General features: G+C 44.1%; 1 protein-coding gene across 4 annotated transcripts in view; it reads right to left on the reverse strand.

The window, feature by feature from the left end:
• The window catches only part of SH3RF3 (SH3 domain containing ring finger 3), a 379,200-nt gene that overhangs the window by 147,417 nt on the left and 217,097 nt on the right, over positions 1-14,686 (reverse strand). For all 4 annotated transcript variants that reach the window (XM_078056676.1, XM_036110329.2, XM_078056678.1 and 1 more), the window contains exon 3: positions 6,557-6,652. In XM_078056676.1, coding sequence (XP_077912802.1) covers positions 6,557-6,652 — 96 coding nt within the window. The remainder of the gene's footprint in view (positions 1-6,556; positions 6,653-14,686) is intronic.

Genomic DNA, 14,686 nt, shown 5'->3' on the forward strand with positions numbered 1-14,686 from the left:
GAGAGGACCGATGAAGATGTGGGCAAACTCCAAAATCCAGGAGCAAGGCAAAGCATTCTTTCTGCGACTTCCAGACAGCCAGTCCCCATGTTAGGCCCCCTCTAAACATCATGTGCTGTGTCTTTAAAGTTAAAAACCAGTCCAACCCCCATTTCCTCCCACTCCCCGCCTCTCCTCAGTGTGCCTCCAAGTCCTCCAAACAGCCTCTGGCTCTGGACCATCACTGCATTTTGCTAGATGCAGAAAATGGTTCCTGGCTAATTCTTGTTCTGATCTCCTGACAAGCTGCCACTCCCGCAAACATTTATTAAGCACCCACTATGTGCAGTCACTTTGCTAAGTGCTAAGGGTATTAAAAATGAACAAGAGAAGGTCCCTGACTCGAAGGACCCTGATCTGAGCAGAGGAGTGAAAAAGTTTAAGAAATGCTTGAAGCCCTGAACCTTGACATAAACAGGGTCATAGGGCTCAGGGAATGGTTTTATGGAGTGAGGACCATTTGAGTTGGGTTTTGAAGACTGAAGAGGAACTCTACGGGTCCTCACATAGGGGCCTCGAGCTAGGAAAGTCAGTGTGGAAGTTTGGGTGGTTGGAATCTTGGGTGCTTGGAGAGGGTCTGGTGCCGCCATACTAGGTAGAAGTTGTGAAGCTGGGTCTTGGCATCTCATGGCAGGTTTGGAGATCACCACCTTGGAGGCCATGGAGCCCAGGCTGGGAGGGAAGGAGGAAACTGGGGCTTGGGGTGGAGGGCAGGAGAGGGTGGATCTGAGAGAAACACTGTTCAGGTATAGTGTAGAGGGCAGACTAGAGATTAAGAGGCTGGTGTCAGGGGCAGGACCAGACATGCCCTGAACTACAGGACGGCTCTGCTCTTGGACCCGTCCCAGGTGCATCCATTCCCACAGTGGCCCATTCACATGCCAATGACCCCAAGTTAGTGTCTCAGCACAGACCTCTGTCTTGAACTTGACCCCTGTACACCTGCTGCCTATCTGACATGCTACTCAGATGTTTAACAAACACCCCAGGCCCAGCCAGCCCAGAACTGGCCTCCTGGTCTCCATACGCCCCTGCCCACTTCACCCTCCATCTCCCACCTCAGTCAATGGTGATTTCATTCCTTCAGTTGCTCAGACCACAACTTGATTTCTTCTACTTCACAGCGTCACATCAGCACTTCCTGCTGGTTCTACCAGCATAGAGTAGCTGATGCCTTTTGCCATCTCTGTGGCTACTACCCTGGACTGTGCCAGCCTCATGTCTCAGCTAGAACAGTGCAATAGCTTTGTGATCTGTTTCCACTCTTGCCACACACGCTCCCACCCCCCTACTCAATCTATGCACAACACTCGTGCCAAAGTGATCCACTTAAACCGTAAGTCAGGTCATCAAGCTCAAAAGTTCTTCAACAGTTTCCTATTTCACCTAAAACAAAAGCCAAAGTTCTTAAAAAGGGCTTCAAGGGCCTACACGATCTGACCCTCTTCACCTTACTGACCTTACCTCTTACTACTTGCTCCCTTATCCAATTGGTTTCAGCCACATGGCCTTTCTGGCTGTTCCTCAAGCAAGCATGAAGGTGGACCCACTGTGACAAGGTCACCTGGGTAGCCAACCACATATACACTCACCTTGAAGAGCAGCTAATGTTTAAATATCCTACTCAGCAGAAGTAAAGCACCATCATGTCATCTGGTAACTTTGGAGGTCTTTCTTGGTTAACTGCTGGTGACCCAGGTCTCCTCATTGCTCTGCCTAAACAACTGATTTTCTAAATGTGAAGGCAGAACTTGACACAGGCTCATTGCATTTCATCATTCTTTTCAATTGTTTGCAGCCTATCATGGTCTTTGGGATTTTAATTCTGGGCCCGTGGAGAGGTTTTCTTTGCAGACATGCTTCACAGGCCAATTTCCTAACGTGCCTTCTAAGTCTCCATGCGAATCCCCCACTGAGACTCAGAGCAGAACAGGCAGAGCACAGTCCTGCGTCCTGTGTCTGGATCTCTCCAGACTAAGGGTGATTCCCATGAACGCTCTTCAGGAACAGCTTTCAAGTGAGCTACCTCTCCCATCACGTAGCATGTGAATATCTGCATTGCTTGTCTTGTTGACATTACCCAAGTGCACATCTGGCTCAGCTAAGGGTACCATGGTGGGGCTGTCATGCCTGTACGGAAATAGGGGCATGCCTGCCTTCAAAGAGCTCCCACCCCCGCTGGGGAGTGAAAGTGAGCACTTGTGAGAAAACACTCAGAAATATGAGGCCAAATATGGTCAATGCCAAGGAATGACACAGATCTCTTCAGTAAACATGTGAATGGACCACTAAGCAATTATTCACTCAACAAACCTTTATAATAGCAGAGCAACAACAGAGATGGCCCTTGTGAGCCTACCTCATGCCTGGTCTGTGCATTCTGTTATTGTCTTGAAGCCTCGCAACTATCCCCGTGAGGTCCATGTTATTGTCCTTGTATGAGAGAGGACATAGGCTCAGAAAGGATAAGAAATGTGCCAAAGGTCACACATATAGTACATGGTGTTGAGCCCAGGGGGTTCTACCTCTGAAACCCATGATGCTCTGAGCTGCCCCAAGGCCCATTCATGGTTCTGTCACCGGGGTTGCCACGGCCCATGAGAAATAGGCCTTGCTCTTAGGGGATGACCTGAGATCCATACGAAGGGCAGATGCCAAGCCTGCCATCTTGGAGCCCCGTGGAATAAGATGATGGGTCTGGCTTGGCAGAACTTCCGGTTGGGTCTACTCTCGCCGCAGGGTGGAATCTCAAAGCCAGACTCAGGCATGCCAGGACATGGGAAGGGCAGAGTGCCTTACATTTACCCCATGGCGGGCAGCACTGAGCCCCCACACATGGAGGAGGAGGGCTCCCTTGCCCCTTGGGGACACAGAAGGCAGGCCACGTCACCATCATGGGTTTGGGTTTACTCCCCTGGGGCCAGAGCAATGCCGACTCCTCTCTGTCCCAGGTGGACACCAGCGAGGCCGCCCTGCCCAGCAGTCACCAGACAGAGAGGCGGGGTCAGCAACATGTGCCGTGGGCCCAGTGTGGGGACGGCTGCTGCATGCCGATTGTTCATGAAACCAACCATGAGAAAAAAACAAGGAGGCAGGTTGAAGACCCAGGGCCAGCGGCCAGGGAAGCCGGGAGGGGAGCTGGAAAGGTGGGGAGGTCAAAGGAGGTGAAGGAAGGCACGCGGGAGGCAGCAGCGAGGACTTGAGGGTGAAGGAGCCTGTGGCAGAGTCAGTGCCTGAGACCAGCCGGCCCAGGTCGCCGACAGGGGTACCAGGGCAGCCAGGCCCCCGGACACTACAGGGAGCGTGGATGAGAGGGTTATTTGGCAGGACACCAGGAGTATAGATATTTCTGGAGACCGGGGCCCCCTTCTCAGCAGACGGGCCACCAGTAGCTCCAGGCCAGGCCGGCTCCAGCCTGGCTTTACACCATCTGTCCCACCAGGCCTGCTCGGCAAGCCCGGGGTGAAGAGACAGCCCTGCTTAGGAGAGGACTGTAGAATCTGCGGAGCCAAAGTGCTTGTTCACTTCTTACAGAACCTCCTGGGTCAGGCACGGAGCAGGAACTGCCTCAACGGGAAGCTCGGGTTCAAACTCCGCAGAAGACCTGAGCTCCAAGCCCTGGTCTCTCAAAGGCCTGTCCCGCCTCCTGGAGGGAAGACAGCCTGAACTCTGCAACCCCCGGAATCTACCCCTACGGCTATGAGGGGGCCAGAGCCACTCAAGTACCTCAAAAGGGAATTGATAGAGAAACAGTGAAATGGTCCCAGGAAATGACCGTTTGGGGCTTGTCTTCAGTGGTTGCTGAGTGAGAAGCCAGGAGCCCGTTTCAGAGCGGGTCAGGGGCGCTGTGGCTACGGCCGGGCCTTCGAGGGCCGTGGTGTGGGGCCAGCACTACACGGGCCACGGCCCTGCCCAAGAAGGAGTGGGATCCAGAGGAGCAAGGCCCCTGCCCATGGCTGCTTTGGGCCCTGCTCTGCCATTGCCCCCGGGAGGAGAGCAGAGCACCCCTGAGCCTCGGGGCCCTCAGGGCGTCCTCTCTGAGGAAACACACAAAGGGGTAAGGAAGCCATGTTCAGAGCAGAGGTGGGACTGTCACTGAGGTATAGGGCATGGAGGGCTTCTGGGCCAGAAGGAGGAAGGAGCCTGCCTAGATGTCCTCGAGGGAGAAGTGTTTGAAAGCATGTCTCTGGTGGCTGAGCACTCAGGCCCCGGGGAGGCACAGACAGGCCCATTTGCCCTTTGAGTGTGTCTGTGGAACTGAGGAGAGCCCTCAGAGAGCCCAGCTGATTGATTTCCCAGGACTGAGCCCAAGCCCTCAGCCTCCCTGATGATGCCTGAGCCCTTCTGGAGGGCAGGTAGCTGATGGGTCTGACCTGGCCGTCCCCAAGGGGTGCCCGTGTGACCTGCCTTGGCGTTCCTTTCGTCTTAGCTTCTTAAACTGCACTTTCAAGTGCACAAATGTTAACTGCACACCATTTTACAGCTGCACACAACTGTGTAAGCACTCCCGAGATTAAGATATCAAACACCTCCGCCTCCCAGAGGCCTCCCTCTTGCTGCTTCCCGTCAATCTCCCTGCAGAGGCCCCATGCTCTGCTTTCTGTCACCCTGGAGTAGTTCTGCCTGCCTTTGAACTTCCTAAAAGCAAAAATCGAACATACTCTTTTGTGTCTGGCTTCTTTCAAAAGATTTGTCTGTGAGATTCAGCTACACTTTTAAATGTGGCAGTCTTTTGCTCGTTTTCTCTGCTGGATAGTATTCCATCGTATGGACATACCATCCTTTATTTATCCATTCCACCGCTGATGCAGTGTTTCTAGTTTGGGGCCATCATAAGAAAGTTTCTGTAAGCATCTCTGCATATTGTTTGAGTATCCTTGTATGTCTGCCTGGGAAAAAAAAGTTCCCCTGGCTATAAATGTCTGGGAAGCCAGATTTTTCACTTCTAGACTGCATGGTAAGTGTTACTCATGCATCAGGTTCTTCGATCTTAAGCAGCAGGATGAAGAACACACCCCTGGAAACTGGACCAAATGCACAAGTGGCAGCTTACAAGCTGTTTGGGGAATGTTGACTCCTACAAGGCGCAGGAGAGGGGCGTGGGTGTGTGTGTGAGCTTTGTGTGTGAGAGTGTGTCAGTGTGTGTATGAGTCCATACAGATCTGCGTGTGTGACTCTGTGTGAGCTGTGTGTGTGTGTGTGTGTGTGTGTGTGTGTGGACTTAGAGTTATTGTGTGAGAGGGTCTCAGAATCTCCTGGGCGGTTTATCCAGAATTACTGTGAGAGAACCACTGGCCTGGAGCATTTAGGGAAAGGAGAGGAAATGACCAGAGATGAGACTAGAAAAACAGATGAGGGTCAAACTGCAAAGAGTGGTGAATGTCTTACTATAGCATTTGGATTTTATCCTGCGGTGACAGGAATCACCAGATGTGTTTAACAAACACCTAGTGGCACCACACACCACGCGGAAGGTGTGGCAAAGCCGGCTGTGTCACCTACCAGCACGTGGAGCCCCGCACCAGGCTGAGTGAAGTACAGTCTGCTAGTGGGGGGTACTGGAGGGCAGGGCAGTGAAGGGCTCAGTCTACAGCAAACAGCCTGTGTTTATGTTCTGGCTCTGCCATTTATCAGCCAGGGGACCTTTCCGTGCCTCTATTTGTTCATCTCTAAGGTGGGGACATTCCTGGCTTTCTTATGCCAGGGTTGTTGAGAAAATTAAATGAGCAAGTACTTGAAAGTGTTGGCATATAGTGAGCATGCAGTAAGCATTAGCTGAAACGATTTGTATGGATAAATGCGGGGACTAATAGATGAAGAGTGTGTTGGCTCATGGGTGTACACATGGGATTTGCACTGACAAATGGCACACGCACACACAGTGGGCAAACAGTCCTGCACACACACAAACAGCCCACAGCGAACAGGGGTTTACAGGTCAAACATTCAAAGATGCTCCCAGCTCAGCCACTGCCCATAACTTACTCACTGGAAACCGAGTGCTTCTTCGTTACAGAAAGGAGACAGGAAATGACTAGACCCCTAATCATCCTTGCTTTAGGGACTTGCAGTTGGATGGGCTGCCCGGTTACCAAAGTCCTAGGGGGACTACAAACGGCCCACTAGAGCCAGCATCCTTCAGCTCTGCTTGCAGGGACACGGGGAATGCTGCCTTCTCCTCTGGGACTGGGGAGACAAGAGCAGCAGTACCTAGGAGAGTCTGGGGACAGTGGGCGCCAGCACGGGATTTCCGTGAGAAGTGGGGAAAGCCTGCATCTGAGCCCTCCTTCACTGTCCATACAGTAAGGCGGTCTGCAGCCAGGCCTGGGACAGACGATTTGAGGAGCTGTGAGGCAATTCTCACAGCACCGCAGTCTGAATAAAAACCCAACACAGTCCCCATCTTCCCCTCTTGAAAAGGGGCTCCCAGGCCAGGAGCCCAGCCCTGCCCCCTGCCCCTCCTGGTGAAACAGTCAGCAGGGTGGGAGAGGAAGCGTGTCTGAGAGTGTGATCTTACCTCCACATATAGCAAGGGGAAAATCCCAATCTTGTCTCCCAGCATGCCTTCTGCCCAGTTGTCATCCACTCTTCTGATAACAGTCAGGATCTCGTCCTGGGGTTGCCGCAGCCCATCATGTACACAGGCACGTGGACACAGAACAAAACACACAACAAAAATAGAGACCAATCAGTATTGCAGGAGCTAAGAAAAGATCCTAAGCAATGATGCAAAGAATGGTTTATTATCCATTTTGGGATCTGACATACAAAAACAATCCGCCCTTACATCTTCATCCATGGTCTCCCTCTTTCTCTCTTATATATTGATTATAGCTGCAAACATCCTCAAATAGAAAAGTGTGGTAATTTACAATATGGCTAGTATTTTAAAATTCATGTTCCTATTATTTATTTACTGAAATAAAATTATTTTGAATAAAAATAAACTCAGCAAGTATAAAGCTTTTTAAGTTTCTGGCTCCATCCATGGACAAAAAATGACCCAATCCAATTCCATTTATTTAGAGTTGTGGGTACAAAAAGCTTTGGATAACCCTCTTAAATTCTTTGGCAACGCAGACAATGCCAAGTATAGATGCACAAAGTGGAAACAGATGGAGCAAGGAAGAGGCATGAAGCACGGAGGAAGAGAAGCTTTCCGGGGAGACTGGCAGCCTGGCAGTTGTGAGAAAGGACATGCCCGGGATGCCTTCCTGGGTGCCTTCTCGGGTGCCAGGAGCTGCAGGGACACATGACAGAAGGTGCAGAGAGGAGGGTGGGAGAGAGAAAGCACTGAGCAGGGATGGAGAGCAAAAGGGGGAACCCACCAGGGAAGGGGACTGGAGAAGAGAGACAACACAGGCAGCAGCAAGTGTCCAGAGGGCTGGACAGGGATGCCACAGGCAAAGTGGCACCTACACCAGGGATCTGTGGCAGGCCTCTGTTCCCTCTCCAATATCCAGCCTCCTCTCGGTATGCAGGGTGTGTAATGGAACACCCGCACGGACTGTCTGCCAAACCACTGCCACCCCCTGCCCCACCAGATCAAAACCTCCCTGTCACCTGTCCCTCAACAACCTGCTAGGGAACCACCTGGCCCATCTGGAACTTGTGCTAAGGAGCTGATGGCCAGCTTAATGGGGTAACCCCTACTGGATTTGAAGGCACCATCTGAGTCTTCAATACTTTAACGTGAAGCAATGAGTCTTCCAATGAGGAGCTGAGTCCTCCAATGAGTCTTCAATACTTTATTGTGAAGCAATAATATGGGACTTGTAGGCCTCTCTCAGGTCAGAGGCACATTTTAGGCCGGCACATTTCATGAAATTATCAGAAAAGCTGGTTATATAATCAATATATAACAGAGAAAGAGGGAGACCATGGGTGAAGATGTAAGGGCGGATTGTTTTTGTATGTCAGCTCAATCCCTGTGAGCTAAGGGATCACACAGTTTTGGGGTGTTTGTCTGGGTCAAGAGAGAGTCATCTAATGGGAATGGGATATGTCTTTTAGAGAACACAGATAGGGAAAAGCAAGGATGAGTGTCTGCTGGGGGAAGCTCCCCGTGGTCTATTCCAAACCTCTCTTCACCTAAGGGGACAGATTAAAGTCTAGGAGCAATCATACCCCTCATCCCCAACCTCCCAACTTTAAAAGATTCCAAATAACAAAATGATCTGTGATTTTAGAATATTTCTTCTCTCAATTGATACAAGCCAGAAAAATACAATAGACACTACAAGTGGATCATATCATTTCGCAAGTTACAGGGTAGTCGGTTCTCAGGCTACAGAATGATATTTGTAAGGGTTCCCTATTCTAGCTCAGCCATTAGAATGTATGGGCTTTTCCGGTAACCATTAGGTCAAAGTGGCCAACTGGCTCGAGGAGAGATGTACAGAAAATGCCCCTGAACTCCCATGCCTTGCTCACTTCACAAGTTTACAACTTGTAAGAGTCCTGGGCCTGTGAATGAACTCAACTCAGATTCAGCCAAAGGGAGCCCCCTAGGACTTCGCTGATCATGCAAAGGGAAAGGTAACTGAAGGCTTCTTACATGTCAGAGTTTTTGCAACAATAAAATAGCACACAAAAAGAAGACATTTAATTTTGTAAAATTCAAAAGAAGAAAATACCAGGTTAATTTTGGTTAAAAAATAGAAAATACCATATTATTCACACTATTACTTAGGACTGGTCTAGAAATTAGAGCCAAAGAAATAAAAGAATATAAAACAGAAAGCATTAATATTGGAAAGAAGGTATAAAATTTTTTTACCTAGAAAAAACAGTATCAACTAAAAATTAGAATAAATTCAAGAAATACTGCAAATTTTAACATACATACATAAAAATCATTAGTTTACTCATATACCAGCAATAAGAAGTTAGAAAATGTGATTAAAATTGGCTATTAAAAAAAATTCTCTAATACACAGTATATGCCAAAATTAATTACATAAATATTAAAGATTTAAATGTTAGAAAAAAACCTTGAATGCCCAAGAAGAAAATATGAATAGATGTTTAATCTTGAGCTGGGGAAGATCTTTTGAAGTATGATAACAATGATTTGGCTACACAAAAATGTAATTCTCTATGATAAAAACAGCAAAAAACAAAACAAAAAGGCAAAAACCTAGGAAAATACTTGGAGGATATATGAGAGACAAAGATTTAATATCCATACTATATAAAGACTTAAAGATACAATAGAAGAAAAAGACAAATACCTTAAAAAGAAAAATAGGCTAAGGGCAAAAATGAGACAATTGACAAAAAGGAAGAAAAGCAAATTGCCATTCAACATATTTTTAAAATTATAACTCACAAATAAAAAGAATACAATTGTAAGCAAGAAGAGTCCTTTTTTCTTCTATGCTCTATTTTGCCTATCAAATTAGCAAAGAAGAACATAAAGCCAACTCAGTTTTGGTCAGCATGCAGGGAATAGGCACTTTATCATTTTTGGTGGAGATAGAAATTTATAGCAGGCAGTTTGTCAATTTCTATCAAAGATCAAAGCCTGCATACCCACTGATCTAACAACAGCACTTCTAGAGACTCTACACTAGGAAAATCAAAGATGTGCAAAAAGATTTAGCTCTGAGAATGTTCATTACAGTGTTGTTCAATTAGATAGAAATTAAAGACAAATGCACAGCAAGAGAGATTTGGTTAACTAAATTATGGTACTGTCCACCAATACTATTCCCAACTCCAGTCCACTCTAGCCATCCTGTACTACCTAAGGAGGAAAGGGGAAAATGGAGACACACATGTGGAGTTCACAATCTAGTGGTACAGGCTCCTTAAAAGACTGAGACCCAATAATAGGACCATAGGACTATACAGTGCTCCTCCTCTCCCCAAACACCACCACCACATTACTCAAGACCAATTTACAGCAGTTCTTTTTTTTTTAAATTTTTTATTGTTATGTTAATCCCCATACATTACATCATTAGTTTTAGATGTAGTGTTCCATGATTCATTGTTTCTGCATAACACCCAGTGCTCCATGCAGAACGTGCCCTCTTTAATACCCATTACCAGGCTAACCCATCCTCCCACCACCCTCCCCTCTAGAACCCTCAGTTTGTTTTTCAGAGTCCATCGTCTCTCATGGTTCATCTACCCCTCCGATTTCCCCCCCTTCATTCTTCCCCTCCTGCTATCTTCTTTTTTTTTTTCTTAACATATATTGCATTATTTGTTTCATAGGTACAGATCTGAGATTCAACAGTCTTGCACAATTCACAGTGCTTACCAGAGCACATACCCTCCCCAGTGTCCATCACCCAGTCACCCCATTCCTCCCACCCCACCCCCCACTCCAACAACCCTCAGTTTGTTTCCTGAGATTAAGAATTCCTCATATCAGTGAGGTCATATGATACAGGTCTTTCTCTGTTTGACTTATTTCGCTCAGCATAATACCCTCCAGTTCCATCCACGTCATTGCAAATGGCAAGATCTCATTCCTTTTGATGGCTGCATAATATTCCATTGTATATATATACCACATCTTCTTTATCCATTCATCTGTCGATGGACATCTTGGCTCTTTCCACAGTTTGGCTATTGTGGACATTGCTGCTATAAACATCAGGGTGCACGTACCCTTTCTGATCCCTACTTTTGTATCTTTGGGGTAAATACCCAGTAGAACAGCAGTTCTTTTTACCTGGTACATCATGTCTGTCCATCAAAAAAAAAAACCAAAAAACCAAAAACCAAAAACAACTATTAGACATACTAAAAGGCAAAACAAAACAAAAACCAAAAATACAGTTTGAAGAGACAGAGTAAGCATCAGAACCAGACTCAGACACAGCAAGGATGCTGGAACTATCAGATGGGGAATTTAAAACAAGTATGATTAATATGCTAAGGGCTCTAATGAATTAAGTGGACAGCACGCAAGAACAGATGGGCAATGTAAGTAGAGAGATAGAAAGTCTGAGAAAGAACCAAAAAGTAATGTTAGAGATCAAAAACACCATCACAGAAATGAAAAATCTTTAGATAGGCAAATTAGTACTCTGAACATGGCTAAGGAAAGAATCTTTGACCTTAAGGCCATCTCAATAGAAACCTCCAAAACTGAAAGGCAAAGAGAACAAAGACTGGGGAAAAACAAACAAACAAACAAAAAATAGGAGATTCATGGACTGTGAGACAACTACAAAAAGTGTAACGTATATATAATGGGAATATCAGAAGGAGAAGGAAGGAAGGAGGAAAAGAAGGAAGAAAGGAAGGAAGGAAGGAGGGAAAGAAGTATTTGACACAATAACAACTGAGAATTTCTCCAAATTAATGTCAGACACCAAACCACAGATCCAGGAAGTTCAGAGAACACCAACTACGATAAATGCCAAAAAAACCTACCTAGGCATAACAAAGTACTGAAAATCAAAGATAAAGAAAAAATACTGAAAGAGGCCCAGGGGAAAAAGATCGTATTTATAGACGATCAAAAATAAGAATCACACCTTACTTTTCTAAAACCATGCAAACAAGAAGAGAGTAGAGTGAAATATACAAAGTGTTGAGAGAAGAAAACCCACCAGCCTAGAATTATGTACACTGAACAATTATCATTTGATAGTGAGGGAGAAATAAAGGCTTTCCCAGACAAACAAAAATTAAGAGAGTTTGTTGCCAGCAGTCCTGCCTTGTAAGAAATACTAAAAGAAGTTCTTTAGAGAAGAAAAGTATGTAGGTCAAAAACTTGAATCTACATAAAGAAAAGAACATTGGAGAAGGAATAAGTGAAGATAAAATAAAACTTTTATTTTTCTTATTCTTTGTTCAAAATTAAAGTAGCAACAATGTATTTGACTATATATGCTAGGTACATATATTATATTATCATGTATATACTTATGTATAAGTGAAATGAATGATAGAATGATATAAGGGACTGAAGAAAAGAGTTAGAATTATTTTATTACTATAAAGTATTTGTACTACCCATGAAATAGTACAGTGGTTTTTGAAAATGAACATTATTAATTGCAAATGTATATTGCAAACTCTAGAGCAACTATTAAAAAAATTTTTTTAAGGTACAATTGATATGTTAAGAAAGGAGAGAGAATAGAATCACATAAATTGTTCAATTAAAACCACAGAAAGCAAAAAAGAAAGAGAGAGAGAGGAAGACAAAAATAGGAATGAAAATCAAGGGCAACAAATAGAAAACAGAAATAAATATGGTAAATATTAATTAAAAATATCAAATAATCACTCTGAATCTCAATGGTCTCTATTCACAAATTGAAAGACAAAGATTGTCATAGTGGATCAAAAAGTAAGACCCAGCTATGTTGTCTAAAATAAACCCATTTTATTTTTTTTATTATGTTCAATTAGCCAACTTCTTGATGTAGTGTTCAACGATTCATTAGTTGCATATAACACCCAGTGCTCATCACCACACGTGCCCTCCTTAATACCCATCACCCAGTTATCCCATCCCCCCACCCCTCTCCCTTCTGTAACTCTCAATTTGATTCCCAGAGTCCAGAGTCTTTCATGGTTTGTCTCCCTCTCTTATTTCTTCCCATTCAGTTTTCCCTCCCTTCCCCTGTGGCCCTCCACACTATTCCTTATGTTCCACATGTGAGTGAAACCATATGATAATTGTGTTTCTCTGTTTGACTTATTTCATTTAGCATAATCCCCTCCAGTTCCAACCATGTTGATGCAAATGGTGGGTATTCATCCTTTCTGATGGCTGAGTAATATTCCATTATATATATGAACCACATCTTCTTTATCCATTCATCTGTTGAAGGGCATCTCGGCTCCTTCCACAGTTTGGCTATTGTGGACACTGCTGCTATGAACATTGGGGTGCATGTGGCCCTTCTTTTCACTACATCTGTATCTTTGGGGTAAATACCCAGTAGTGCAATTGCTGGGTCGTAGGGTAGCTCTATTTTTAATTTCTTGAGGAATCTCCAGACTGTTTTCCAGAGTGGATGCACCAGTTTGCATTCCCACCAACAGTGCAAGAGGGTTCCCTTTTCTTCACACCCTCAAAAACCCATTTTATTTATTTATTTATTTTATTATTATTATTTTTAAAGATTTTATTTGTTTATTCCACACAGAGAGACACAGCAAGAGGGAGAACACAAGCAGGGGGAGAAGGAGAAGCAGGCTTCCCGCCAAGCAGGGAGCCTGATGCGGGGCTTGATCCCAGGACCCTGGGATCATGACCTGAGCCAAAGGCAGACACCTAATGGCTGAGCCACCCAGGTGCCCCCAAAACCCATTTTAAATATAAAGATACATGTGAATTTAAAGTAAATGTATGGAGAAAGATATACCATGATAACACTAATCAAAAGAAAGTGGGAATAGCTACATTAATTTTGAACAAAGCAGAATTCGGAGCAAGGAATGTTGTTGGGGATAAAGAAGGGGATTACATAATGATAAAGGAGTCTATTCCCCAAGAAGACATAACAATCCTTAATGAATATGCATTTAAGAACAGAGAGTCAAAATATATTAGGCAAGACTTACATAACTGCAAGGAGAAATAGATAGATCGACTATTATAGTTGAAAACTTCAACACTGTTCTGTCAAAAATGGACCAATCCAGCAGGCAGAAAATCAGTAAAGACATAGTTGAAGGCAACAACACCTATCAATCAACTGAATGTAACAGTCATCAATAAACTACTTCATTTAAGAACGGTAAAATGTACATTCTTCTCAAACTCACATGGACCATTCACCAAGATAGATCACACTTGGGGCCATAAAACAGACCTTAACAAAGTTAAAAGAATAGAAACCATACAATGTCTGGTCTCAGACCACAGTGTAATTAAACTAGAAATCAATAACAGAAGGGTAACTGGAAAATTACAAAATACCTGGGAATTAAACAATACAATGCTAAGTAACACTTGATTCAAAGAAAAAACATCAGGAGAAATTTTAAAATATTTTAAAACAAATGAATGAAAACACAACGTATCAAAATTTGTGGGCTGAGGGAAATTTATAACATTGAATTCATACATCAAAAAAGAGAAACATACATCAATAATCTAAGTTTCCACTTTAGAAAACTAGAAAAAGAAGAGCAAATTAAATCCAAAGTAAGCAGAAAAAAAAGAAATAATAGAACTTAGAACAGAAATCAATGAAATTAAAAACAGGAAATCAACAAAGAAAACCAACAAAACCAAGAGCTGGTTGTTTGAAAAGATCAATAAAATTGATAAGCCTCTACTGAGGCTAAGAAAAAAAGAGAGGGGACACAAATTACTAGTATCAATCATGAAAGAGAGAACATTACTACAGATCCTAGACATTAAAAGGATAATAAAGGAATATTATGAACAATTCCATGCCCACAAATTTGATAACCTAAATGAAATGGACCTTTAATGATATAATCTGCCAAAATTCAATAAAAAATAGATGATCTGAATAAGCCTATATCTATTAAAGAAATTGAATCAATAATTAATAAAATTCCAAAACAGAAAGGACCAGACCTAGATGAGTTCACTAGTGAATTCTCCCAAACATTTAAAGAAGAAATTATACCAAATTATCTAACAATTACTTCCAGAAAGTAGAAGCAGAGGGGTGACTTCCCAACTCATTTTATG

The sequence above is a fragment of the Halichoerus grypus genome, chromosome 10, assembly GCF_964656455.1.
Source record: "Halichoerus grypus chromosome 10, mHalGry1.hap1.1, whole genome shotgun sequence".
Lineage (NCBI taxonomy): Eukaryota > Metazoa > Chordata > Mammalia > Carnivora > Phocidae > Halichoerus > Halichoerus grypus.